The sequence below is a fragment of the Protobothrops mucrosquamatus genome, unplaced genomic scaffold, assembly GCF_001527695.2.
Source record: "Protobothrops mucrosquamatus isolate PMUCROS unplaced genomic scaffold, P.Mucros_1.0 scaffold4208, whole genome shotgun sequence".
Lineage (NCBI taxonomy): Eukaryota > Metazoa > Chordata > Lepidosauria > Squamata > Viperidae > Protobothrops > Protobothrops mucrosquamatus.
Genome location: NW_015390131.1, coordinates 1 through 13,134, shown reverse-complemented (window position 1 = coordinate 13,134; position 13,134 = coordinate 1). Strand labels below are relative to the sequence as shown.

Here is a 13,134-nt window from a genome sequence, read left to right as displayed (position 1 = left end):
AATTCCAGCAACCGTTCCTTATATGTTTTAGCCTCCAGTCCCCTAATCATCTTTGTTGCTCTTCTCTGTACTCTTTCTAGAGTCCCAACATCTTTTTTACATCGTGGTGAGCAAAAACTGGATGCAGTACTCCAAGTGTGGCCTTACCAAGGCATTGTAAAGTGGTATTAACACTTCACGTGATCTTGATTCTATCCCTCTGTTAATGCAGCCTAGCACTGTGTTGGCTTTTTTGGCAGCTGCAGCACACGGCCGGCTCCTATTTAAATGATTGTCCACTAGGACTCCGAGGTCCCTCTCGCAGTTACTACTATTGAGCAAGGTAGAGAGGTTCCCTGAGGATGGGCTCCAGCACGAATCCCAAAGCTCAGAAGACTAAATCTCTCGTCCCAGTGACTGACCTAGATTGGATCCTGCAACATTATACTGGGACACGTAGATTCCTTTTCATTCATGCTTCTGTTTACTTTCTGGGCAAAGTTGGTTTGAGTTTGGCTTTCCGGATTTTGATGAATTAAAACTAATGAACCCAAGTCAATAATGAGTGAGCATACTGTAAGTCAGGGGTTTTCAAACGTGGTCCTTTTATGACTTGTGGACTTCAACTCCCAGAATTCCTGTGCCTGGCTGAGGAATTCTGGGAGTTGAAGTCCACAAATCATAAAAGGGCCAAGTTTGAAGACACCTGCTGTAGGTCAATGAATCCATTCAGAATTCTGGGAGTTGGAATTCTGGGAGTTGAAGTCCACAAATCATAAAAGGGCCAAGTTTGAAGACACCTGCTGTAGGTCAATGAATCCATTCAGATACAGTCTGAATTCAAATCCAGTCCTTATACAGTCACCTTATAAGGGAGATGAGCGGCATAAAAATTAATAAGGTTTCCTGCCTAAACAAGGGGTTGGACTAGAAGACCTCCAAGATCCCTTCCAGTTCTGTTATTCTGAATAAATACAAATGCAAACTGCTCAACGACCACAAAGGAGACCAGAATTTCCATCAGTAAGGAAGGTGGCGGTTATGCGAATTGCACCTGATTTTACCACCTTTTTTTTTGCTGCAGTTGTTAAATGAATCCCATGGTCATTAAGTGAATCCAGCTTCCCCCATTGATTTTGCTGGTTGGAAACTGGCTGGGGAGGTCACAAATGGCAATCACATAACTCGGGAGGCTGCAACTCTCACAAATACACGCGAGTTGCCAAGTGCCTGAATTTTGATCACGTAACTCTGGGGAGGCTGCGAGAGTTGTAAGTGCCAAAGATAGTTGTAAGTGGACAGGTACCTGTACACAGGTAATCCTCAAATTACAACAGTTCATTTAGTGACCAAAGTTGTAACAGTATTGAAAAAGTGACTTCTAACCATTTTTTACACTTAACGACCATTGCACGGTCACGTGAACAACATTCAGACGCTTGGCAACTGACTCATAGTTATGACGGTTGCAGTGTCCTGGGGTCATGTGATCCCCCTTTGTATCCTTCTGACGAGCAGTTACTAAAGAACTGCAGTGATTCACTTAACTAGCAAGGAAAGACATAAAATTGGGCAACAATCACTTAACTGGCTCACTTAACAATAGAAATTTCGGGCTCAAGTCGCACTCATTAAATTGACTACAAGTTGACTTGTACCTTAGATTGCTAGAGAGTGAAGCAATGTACAGATCAGACGTCTTTGGAATCCAGATTTTCAGATCAATGTGTTTTTGAGCATCTACATTTGGGTCAACAGCTGCTCTAGTCTGGTAGTCTGAACAGTTAGAATTAGGATACATTCCCAGTGCAATTTGTGTGAAGAATTGCCACCAACTTTTAGACTGCCTTTAATTTATCTTTCAATATGATCCTTCAAATCAAGAAAGTCTCGTCAACCAGGTGCTCTAATATATTAGACCAGGGGTCCCCAACCTATGGTCTGCGGCCTGGTACTGGGCCGAGGCCTGTTGACCACCGGGCCCCAGAAATAGCAAGTGAGCAGGTGAGCACCTGAGCAAGTGAGCCCCACGGTAGCACCACTGCACGGTCAGAAACGGCCCTATTTGCACATGCGCAGGGATAATAATAATAATGGTAAAGTTGGAAGGGACCTTGGAGGTCATCTAGTCCAACCTCCTGCTCAGGCCGGAAATCCCATACCATTTTGGACAAATGGCTGTCCAGTTTCTTCTTGAAAACTTCCAGTGTTGGAGCATTCACCGCTTCTGGAGGCAGGTGGTTCCACTGGTTAATTGTTCTAACTGTCAGGAAGTTTCTCCTTAGTTCTAGGTTGCTTCTCTCCTTGATGAGTTTCCACCCGTTGCTTCTTGTCCTGCCTTCAGGCGCCTTGGAGAATAGCTTGACTCCCTCTTCTTTGTGGCAGCCCCTGAGATATTGGAAGACTGCTATCGTGTCCCCCCTCGTCCTTCTCTAATCATCTTTGTTGCTCTTCTCTGCACACTTTCTAGCGCCCAGTGTTCAAGTCTGTCCAGATCCTCCTGTATCCCAGAACAGAGCCCTGGGGCACCCCACTACACACTTCCCTGTGCTAGCACCAACATCATGTGGGCACCAGTGGCCTGTTTATGCATGCACGTGTGTACCAGCGCACATGCCCTGAGTGCGCGCAGCCCGTTTACACATGTGGGTTCCAGCGTGCGCGGCCTACTTGCACATATGCACTCACGCTAGCGGGCACCATCATACATGCACCCATTTGTGCACAGGCTACACGTGTCTACATTTCCCTGCTGCTTCCTTTCTTTCTGGGCCACCAAGCTGGAAAGGTTGGGGAATTCTGTAGTAGACTTTGTGTGCTCACCTATCTATTCCTCAGTCACCAGTGAATTCATGTCATACATATAAATGCAGAAAAAAATGAGTTTATAAATATACAAAAGGTTTAACACAAGAATCGCAGGCGGACAAGATTCAAACTGCATTTATTTTCATCAACTATACGCTACATTTTTTTTTAAAGGATCACTAAAATACAGCTTTCCTCTTTAGTAAAAATCTAGCTGCTTATGACAAAATATAGGGCAAAACCTTTGTTCTTTAAAATTCAGACTTACAAAATGTAGAAAACTTCACCCATGTTTGCATAACTGAAGTCTGAGCTTTATGGACATGGAAAGCAGAAATGATTCCATGATTCTCGCCCTGTGATGGCCAGGTCCAATGGTTAGAGCATCCCCAAGGGAACCAAACACGTGCAAATCCGATAAGGCGGATTGTCTAGCGCCGAATCTAAAGATTGCATGCACCAGATGTTGACACTGGATGCAAGAAAGGTATCCCGTTGCTGATTTGGCAGACTAGTGACTGTAAAAATAATCATTTGATACTCAAAGAGAAGTTTGAGAATTTCCCAGAAGCAGCATTGAAAGGATTAATTCCATATGGAAAATTAAGTAGTATATACGCTCGGTATCTGAATGAATTCAAATATAGTCAGTGGAGAAACCCAAGGCCTTATTTTCCTTCTGTATCCCTCTCTCCATCCAGTCATATCCTCTTTTAACACGTGCACGCTTGGCGTTCAAATGAGTCCATACTGTGAAGCACACAGCCAGTTTATTTTTTAGTTTGTTTAATAGACTTGTAATTGTGCAGAGGTTGCGCCATCGTACCACTTGTTGACGTGCGTGGAAAGGACCGTTCGACACAGGGGACACGTCTTCTCTCGGTTCAGCCACAGGGCGATGCACTCGTCACAAAATATGTGCTGGAAAGAGACAGGATAGCGTTGGTTACAGGAGCATGCAAACATCAGGGAAATGACTACAGCAGGCGCTTTGGAGAATAGTTTGACTCCCTCTTCTTTGGGGCAGCCCCTGAGATATTGGAACACTGCTATCATGTCCCCCCTCGTCCTTCTCTTCATTAAATTAGACATGCTCAATTCCAGCAACCGTTCTTTATATGTTTTAGCCTCCAGTCCCCTAATCATCTTTGTTGCTCTTCTCTGTACTCTTTCTAGAGTCTCAACATCTTTTTTATATCGCGGTGACCAATACTGTTCTCCGAAGCCCCTGAAGGCAGGACAAGAAGCAATGGATGGAAACTAACCAAACAGAGAAGCAACCTAGTATTAAGGAGAAACTTCCTGACAGTTAGAACAATTAACCAGTGGAACAACCTGCCTCCAGAAGTGGTGAATGCTCCAACACTGGAGGTTTTTAAGAAGAGACTGGACAGCCATTTGTCTGAAATGGTATAGGGTTTCCTGCCTGAGCAGGGGGTTGCACTAGATTACCTCCAAGGTCCCTTTCAACTATTATTATTATTATTATTATTATTGTTGTTGTTGTTGTTGTTGTTATTGTGTTGTTGTTGTTGTTGTGGTTGTTGTTGTTATTATTATTATTATTATTATTATTATTATTATTATTATTTCGAACCAGCAAGAAAAAAAGTTCTAGTCACCGTAACTTCCAGAAAATTCTACTTGGCTGAGTGGGAATCTTCACTGACACACTCAACTGTTGTTCAACTGATACTGCTCAGCTCGAAATCAAACTGATTAATGCACGAACAACAACGGTAAATATCAGCTGAACCCTTTAGGAACATCTCCTCCCCCATCACCCACGCAGAGCTATTGTCAACTTTACAAACGAATTTGGCTGAAGCCATTTTCCCTTCGGTTTTTCGGTTGCCACAGAATTGGGAGGGGGGGATGAGTATTTTTTAGCTTAGTCAAAACAATAAATTGTTCTGTGGGAACCAAGGTCATTGCTGATTACATTTTGGCTTGATAGAAAGCCCGTTCAAGTAGTGAATTGGGGAATGTGATTTATGATATATTACTGGGGTGGGAAGTTCAACTTTGTAGCATTGTAACTTTTGGGGGGGGGGCTTCAGTCTTGGTTTCACTTTTGATCCAGCGGATACTATGTAGCCAAATAAACATGGTCTTTAAGGAAACGTTTTTGCCTTGGAGTTCTCTTTTACTGGTCTCATCTATCGGAACCGTGACAGCTATTTTGAGTTAGCAACCAATCTCCTCAGAATGGTTAAGAAAAATAAAGGTCTTTTATTTTTAACTGCAGCTTTTACACCACTAATTGTTGCTGACTCTAGGGGGCGCTACTCATCTCCATTTCAATGGTCATTGAGCCGGCACCCTCCAAAGACATTTCTGCACTCATGACATCGCGGAACGCTGTTACTTTCCCACCAAAGTGGCACCTATTTATCTACTTGTGTATGCGTACTTTTTGAAACTGCTAGATTGGCAGGAGCTGGGGCGAGGACAGGAGCTCACCCCTTGCCTGACGCGTGGGTCTCAAACCCCGGCTGTTGGCTTTCCAGCCGACAGCCCCAGTGTCTTAATTGCTGAGCCATCAGGCCGCCCCAATTAAGAATGATATTGCTTTAGAAATGTGTGCAATTATTATAGGGCAGGGTCAACATTTCTGTATACTGCCCAGATTGCTCAGCATCATTCCTGGATGTATCAAAGGAAGGGAGGGGGAATAACTAGATCTGGAAAACCGATGCTGAGCTGCAAAGTCTCTGCCGTTGTTTTGAACTTAGTAGACGTAGTCCTTGACTTACAACCAGTCACTTAGCGATGGTTTGACAGATTATGACAAATCCCCAAAAGGTGCTAATGACCCAGTTCCAAAGTTCCAACAGTGCTGGTCTCCCCCCCCCCCCGCTGTCACATGACATTTCAGGCACTATTTGCAGAATCCCACGGTCACGTGACCACGATTTACGATTTTACCACAGACCTGGTGTTTACATCCAGTTTTCAGCAGAATTGCTCTAGAGCAGGGATGGAAAAACTTGGCTCTTTTGTGACTTGTGGACTTCAACTCCCAGAATTTCTCAGCCAGCCATGCTGAGGGGAAAGGGAGAGATTTCCAAGCTGAGCCATGCTGGCTCAGGAATTCTGGGAGCTGAAGTCCATGAGTCATAAAAGAGCCAAGGTTCCCCACCCCCTGCTCTGTAGAGTACAGTAGTTTCACTTAACAGCTACCACAATCACTTAACGAAGGTAGTAATTCACCTGATTTTTACCAAAGCGGGTAGTAAAATCAGGCTAGTCATATGATGAGGCATTTTACAACTGTCACAGCTTATGACCAAAATGGACAGGCTCCGTTACGGTTGTAAGTCGAGGACTACCTGTAATTGGGATCCAAAAAGCCTCCAGATATTTCCACTTTGTCTTAAAACTCAGTTTCAGATCTGGTGATGTTCATGCAAGAATTAGGATGCTTGAAGGCAAAGGATCTACCAATATTTGCAAGACCAACTATGTGCTTGTTACGGAAGTACCGTTACAATAAGAACGGTGCACACTGACTGTTTCCTGTCCCATTTTCTGGTCTTCAGTGCAGGAGCACACAAGGTGCGGCTTACAAGCATTTGAGTGCCAAGTGTGTTACCTGGCAGAGGAGGACAACCGGCTTCTGAAACTCAGCTTGACAAATAGCACACAGATCATCTGCGTCAGCACGTTGTCTCTTGCTGGCCACCACTCCGTAGCTCTGCAAAGGGAGGGGGGAGGAGGAGGAGTAGAAAATAACATCAGAGGTGCTGGAGAAAAGAGAGAGTATTTAGGGATCCTTGGTGCTCTCTGAGCCTGGTTGTTTCCTTGCAGACGTTTCATTACCAAACTAGGCTACATCAACAGTGCAAAACCCCACTCCCTTCTAGCACTGATGATGTTACCTAGTTTGGGTCATGAAATGTCTGCAAAGACCACCAAGCTCAAGAGACCACCAAGAACTCCTCATTTCCATCCTGAGCTGCAAATATTCCCTTTTAGTTTCATGTTCTGACCCAGAACCACCTTGCTCTTTTACTGACCTTAAGCCCAGGTTCATTTATGGGCTGTTTTGCACCCTCGATTAAAAAAAATACAGAGCAGATCTTGTTGGACAGGAAGGATTCGACCCATACCTATCTGGACTTTCCAAAGCAGCCGTGCAGATGTGATTAATTTTATTTATATAAAATAATAAGACTTTCAGTCGCCAGCTACTTGCGCTGATGATGTTAGTTAGTTTGGGAATGAAACATCTGCAAGAAAACAACCCAGCTCAGGGAACACCGAGGACCCCACAACTACCAGCCGCTTTGTTAACACAAGACTCTGCTCGCAGGAGAAAGCAGACGCACACACAGTGTGTGACTTAGTGCAACACTCAGAATTTGTATCGTACGCCATCAGAGTTGCCTTCTGTGAGATGGGCAGCTATTATCAATGCAATGAGTAAATCGATCGATCGATCGATCGATCAATCAATCAATCAATCAATCAGAAAGCTGTACAGCAAAGCTTAGATGGATCTTTGGAGGAATTCAGTCCTTCCAGCTGCTTTTAAGACACTTTAATCATCGCCCTCTCTGGGCCTTTTGAGTAACAGACACGTCTGTCACAATAAAAAAATAAAAAAATTCTCTGTCTCTAAAGCAGGGGTAGGCAACCTTGGCTCTTTTATGACTCGTGGACTTCAACTCCCAGAATTCCTGAGCCAGCATGGCTCAGCATGGAAACCTCTCCCTTTCTCCTCAGCATGGCTGGCTCAGGAATTCTGGGAGTTGAAGTCCACGAGTCATAAAAGAGCCAAGGTTGCCTACCCCTGCTCTAAAGTAACTGATACCAACTATTATGTTAACATTATAATCCTATAAACCAGAGGTCCCCAACCTATGGGCTGCAGCCCACTACTGGACCGCAGCCTCTTGGCCACTGGGCCGCGTAAGGGGCTGGCCAGTGCCTGCATGTGCACTCAACCCCCCTCGCGCCAGTGCTATCCTCGGGGGCTAGCCTCAGCATGACCCTTGCTCCCGCGCTAGCCTCAGTGCTACCCTTGGCATGACTCTTCCGCTGCGCTAGCCTCGGCACGACCCTTGGTATGATTCTCGCACCGGCGCTAGCCTCGGTATGAACCTAGTGCCGGCACTAGCCTCGGTACGACCCTTGGCATGACTCTTCCGCTGCGCTGGCCTTGGTACGACCCCTGGCATGATTCTCACGCCGGCGCTAGCCGCGGTATGAACCTCGTGCTGGTGTTAACCTTGGTACGACCCTCGCACCGGTGCTAGCCTCAGCGCAACCCTTGGCGTGAATCTTGCACTGCTCTAGCCTCGGCATGATTCTCATGCCGGCACTAGCCTCAGTATGAATCTCGTGCCAGCACTAGCCATAGTATGACCCTTGCGCCTGCGCTAGCCTCAACGCGACCCTTGGCATGATTCTCATGCTGGCGCTAGCCTCGGTATGAATCTTGTGCCGGCTCTAGCCTCGGTACGACCCTCGCACCTGCGCTAGCAGCCCCATTTTGGAGCGCACATGCTCACAGCCCCATTCACACATATGCACATGCAGCTACGTTTGACGGTGTGCGCATGCATGCGTAAAGGTGTCTGCCCCTCCCTTTCCCACTGGGCCGCCAACCCAGAAAGGTTGTTGACCCCTGCTATAAACTATGGCACAATGAACCGCAACCATCGGGGCAGGCTTAACGTCAGTTCTTGTGGAGTTCTAATGGCTCTCTGAGTTTGGTTGTTTGCTTGCAGACGTTTTGTGACTCAACTAGGTAACATCATCAGAGCCAGGGAGTGTGGGATTTGCTGCCTGTTTATATATAGTACCTTGACCTGCCAGTTTGGCTGGAGGTGAGGTTTCTTCATTGACGATTCCTTGATTAGGGTATTGGTTTCTGCTTGATTGTTTGTCTGGTGTTAATCCCTGCTTATCTGAACGCTGGCTGCTGAAGGGGTGTTCCAGTCCTTTGGTTTTCTTTCTAGGTTTTGTCTTCTGAATGGTGTGTAAATGTGGATTACCTCTATGGGTCTGTTGATGACTGATACCTTCTCCTGTCAGTTCCAGTGTTATTCTAGAGCAGGGGTGTCAAACTGCCGGCCCACGGGCCGGACGCGTCACGAGGAAACTGCGCCCACCCCATTGCCGGCAATGGGGGAAAAGTTCCGATAGCTACCACCCCACTGTGGTCTTATTGAAGACTAGGAAGTTTTAGGGCAGGGGTCTTCAAACTTGGCCCTTTGATGACTTGTGGGCCAACTCCCAGAATTCCTCAGCCAGGCACGTGTGCCTGGCTGAGGAATTCTGGGAGTTGAAGTCCACAAGTCATCAAAGGGCCAAGTTTGAAGACCCCTGTTTTAGGGGCTTAGTTTAGCTTGTTTTCAATATCAAAGACATTTTCTGGGGCTCAGAGATCTCACTCTCTCTGCCTTCCAAAACATCAGAGAATCATTGCAATAGGGCCCACTGAATTAATTCTTTAATCTGTGATTGAAATAAACATGGATTCGTTTTCGAACTTCTATGAAGGGTGAGACTCATCCGCCTGCAGATCATACAGGTAGCCCTCGACTTAAAAACATTTGTTTCGTGACCATTTGAAGTTACACCGGCACTGACAAAAACTAACTTAGGACCGTTTTTCACACTTACAACTGTTGCAGCATTCCCCCATGATCACGTGAACAAAATTCAGACGTCTGGCAACTGGGTTCATATTTATGACCGTCGCAGTGTCCCGGGGTCACGTAATCCCATTTTGCGAACTTCTGACAAGCAAAGTCAGTGGGGAAACTGGGCTCGCTTAACAGTTGTGTTACAAATTTAACCACTGCAGTGATTCACATAACAACTGTGGCAAGAAAGGTTGTAAAATGGAGCAAAACTCACTTAACAGCCGTCTTGCTTAGTCTGAAACGGTATAGGGTTTCCTGCCTGAGCAGGGGGTTGGACTAGATGACCTCCAAGGTCCCTTCCAACTTTATTATTATTATTATGGATCATTGCACAGTCAGCCAGATGTTCAGATTGGATTTGGCATTTTGTCTACCTATCGAGTCCTTCCCAAGGACCTGGGATAGGCAGATGTGGATGTTTGATGGTATTATTATTATTATTATTATTATTATTATTATTATTATTATTATTATTATTATAATATTATTATTATTATTATTATTATATTATTATTATTACTACTATTACTACTATTACTATTACTATTATTACTATTGTTATTACTATTATTATTATTATTAAAAGAAATTTTGGGCGCAATTATAGCCGAGGTCTATCTATAATTCTCTTTAGAGCACACAAATACTTACTGGTCTTGTAAAAAATATCCGTAAGATCCTTTTGAAGTTTTTCAGATGGGCAAACAAACTCAAAAGCTGAAAAGCAAACAAAAGAGAAGAGAATTTAGGGTCTGTCCTATAATAATAGTTCACTTGGCGTTTCAGACTTTAAGCATTTTTCAGAAGAAATTGAAGTCCTTATGTGCCCTATTGTTAAATTTAGTGGGCATGTTCCTATGAGCTTGGACCAGGGGTGCCCAACCTTGGCAACTTTAAGACTTGTGGACTTCAACTCCCAGAATTCCCCAGCCAACCATGCACGCACTGGCCAGCCTGTCCCACGGTCCTGTGGCCAGTAGGCCACGGCCCACTATCGGGCCGCGGGCCGCAGGTTGGGGACCCGTCCTAGAGTGGCTCAGCCAGAGCCCTGACTTGAACCCTATTGAATATCTCTGACAATGACTCTCCACCGATGGTCGCCATCCAACCTGATTGAGCTTGAAAGAATTTGCAAGGAAGAACGGCAGAAAATCCTCCAATCCAGGTGTGCAAAGCTTGTTGCGTCACACCCAAAAAGATTCGAGGCTGTAATTGCTGCCAAAGGTGCTTCAGCAAAGTACTGAGTGAAGGGTCTGAATGCTTACGCCCATGTGATATTCCAGGTTTTTTTTTCTGTTTTAATAAATTTACAGACATTTCTAAAATTCTGTTTTCACTTCGGCCTTATGGGGGTCCTGAGTGTAGATTAATGAGAGAGGAAAAAATGAATTTCGGCAACTGTAGAATCAGGTTGCAGCTTAACAAAACTGACAAAAAGCGAAGGGGGTCTGAATACTTTCTGAATGGAAAAGAATAACAGAACAGAATAATAACTTTATTGTCACTTTGAATGTACTGTACACTAATCGGCATACATTTAAAATGAAATTTCGTTGCATGCAGCTCTCAAAGGGTCACCACTTCCAATATACACTACATATATATGACATAAATAAATACAGATGTATGCATAGACCCACATATATTATATGACACAGAGAAACAACACAGTCTAGTTCGGATTATGTATACATGTGCCTGGCGAGAAAAACGAATCTTGCGAGTTTACCAGATGGATGGCACAGAGAACAAAGCTATTACAGAATCGGGTGGTCCTGCTATAAATACTTCAAAACCTCTTCCCAGAGGGGAGCCACAGGAACAGACCGTAAAGTGTGTGTGTGTGGGGGGGGGTCTCTAACAATGCTTTGAGGTCTAAACACATATAAGCGTTTATAAGCAGCATCCTGCATACCAGGGAGCAAGCTTCCTATATAGGTCTATATATCAGAGTGCTAGAGTTGGGAAGGACCTCAGAGGTCATCAAGTCCAACCTGCATACTGCAGGATTCACTACCCCATCCCCAATAGGTTATTCATCAATTTCTGTAAAGAAAAGCAGAGATGACCTTGGAAAAATTATGAACTGCCTCCAGGTGAATTGCTTCTAGGTGAGTTGGGTGGAATGAATGAATGAATGAATGAATGAATGAATGAATGAATGAATGAATGAATGAATGAACCATTAAGGGACTTTCTGAATGCACTGTATAGTTGTAAGTCAAGGGCTATCTGTAACACTGAAAACTGTGCTTTTAAGGATGTTTTTACTTAGTTGATAACAATAAGAACTGTATTAGCCTAAAATGAGATAGTAGATATTAAGGGGAAAAGAAAGGAAATATCTGATGTTGTAACTTGAGATTTATACTGAAGATTTATGTATGTTATCGAACTATTGATTAACCCAGTCACCACGCTGCTTTTTAAATACTTAATTGTAAAATTAGAAAACAAATAAAATATTATAAAAAGAAAAAAAGAAAACCGTGCTTTCACTGTTACTCCATTCTTTTTAGGATAAGACGCTTGGAAGGAAACGAATGTTTACCTTTAGGATAAGATACAGCAAAGCCAACAGGATGCCAAAACTCCACCCTATGGTGCCATCGGATTCTCTTAAGCCAACGAAGTACCGAAACCAAACAGGTGCAGGAACCACCTTACAGTAGCACTGGCAAAGCTCTTCCAACAGCATATACCAGTAACCCTGTGGGAAGGAAGGGAAACGCAACAAAAATGAACGTCAGAAGAAACATTCATACAATACATGGAGTCCTCAACTTACAACATTCCTTTAGTAACTGTGTGAAGTTGCAATGGCATTGAAAAAAGTCACGCACGACTGGCTTTCATTCTTACAAGCATTGCAGTGTCCCCCATGGTCACGTGATCAAAATTCAGGTGCTTGGCAACGGACTCACACTGTGTTCCCCTGAAAATAAGACCGGGTCCTTTTTTTTTTTTTTCCCCCTCCAAAAGAGGCACCAGGTCTTATTTTCGGGGTAGGCCTTACCTCATCTCCGGCACTGACAGCCCCACCCAGCCGGTCCACTTTTTCTGGGGCCAAAGTTCTGCAGCTGCATTCGGGCCTGCATTTTGCACTCAGGCCGTTCCAGAAGGACCAGGCAGCCGAGTACCGAGTTATGGATTCAATCCATAGCTTGGTGCTCGGCTGCTGAGGTCTTGCAGAACCGAGCTAGGGATGGAATCCATAGCTTGATTCTTGGCTTCACAGGCCTTCCGGAAAGCCCTGTGACTGAGAAATGCAGGCCTGGCTGCAGAAGAGGCCTCAGAAGAAGAAGTGGGTCGGCAAGGAGAGGCCTGACTGCAAGGTAAGTGGGTGGGGCAGCTCCACCCCCCACCCCAGCTTGATTTTTAGGTGTGCGCCTCGCCCCCAAACTAGGGCTTATTTTTGGGATAAGGCTTATATTAGGCCCACCCCCAAAAAATCAAGTTAGGACTTATTGTTGGTGTAGGCCTTACTTTCGGGGAAACATGGTATTTATGACGGCTGTGGTGTCCCAGACCCATATGATCAACAATTGTAATCTTTCCAACTGGCTTTTGACAAGAAAGTCAATGGGGGAAGGCAGATTCACTTAACAACCATATGATTTCCTTAGCAACTGCAGCAATTTGCTTAACAACTGCGGCAAAGAAGGTTGTAAAACGGAGCAAAACTCAGCCC

General features: G+C 44.7%; 1 protein-coding gene across 1 annotated transcript; it reads right to left on the bottom strand.

Annotated features, from left to right (window-relative positions):
* Positions 1-2,906: 2,906 nt before the first annotated feature.
* On the bottom strand, positions 2,907-12,180 carry RNFT1 (ring finger protein, transmembrane 1; the record flags this gene model as incomplete). The annotated part of the gene is made up of 4 exons (XM_015828079.1): positions 2,907-3,708; positions 6,383-6,484; positions 10,095-10,160; positions 11,995-12,180. Coding segments are annotated over 4 exons (489 nt in total), but the record flags the coding sequence as incomplete, so codon positions are not given.
* Between the last annotated feature and the right edge of the window lie 954 nt (positions 12,181-13,134).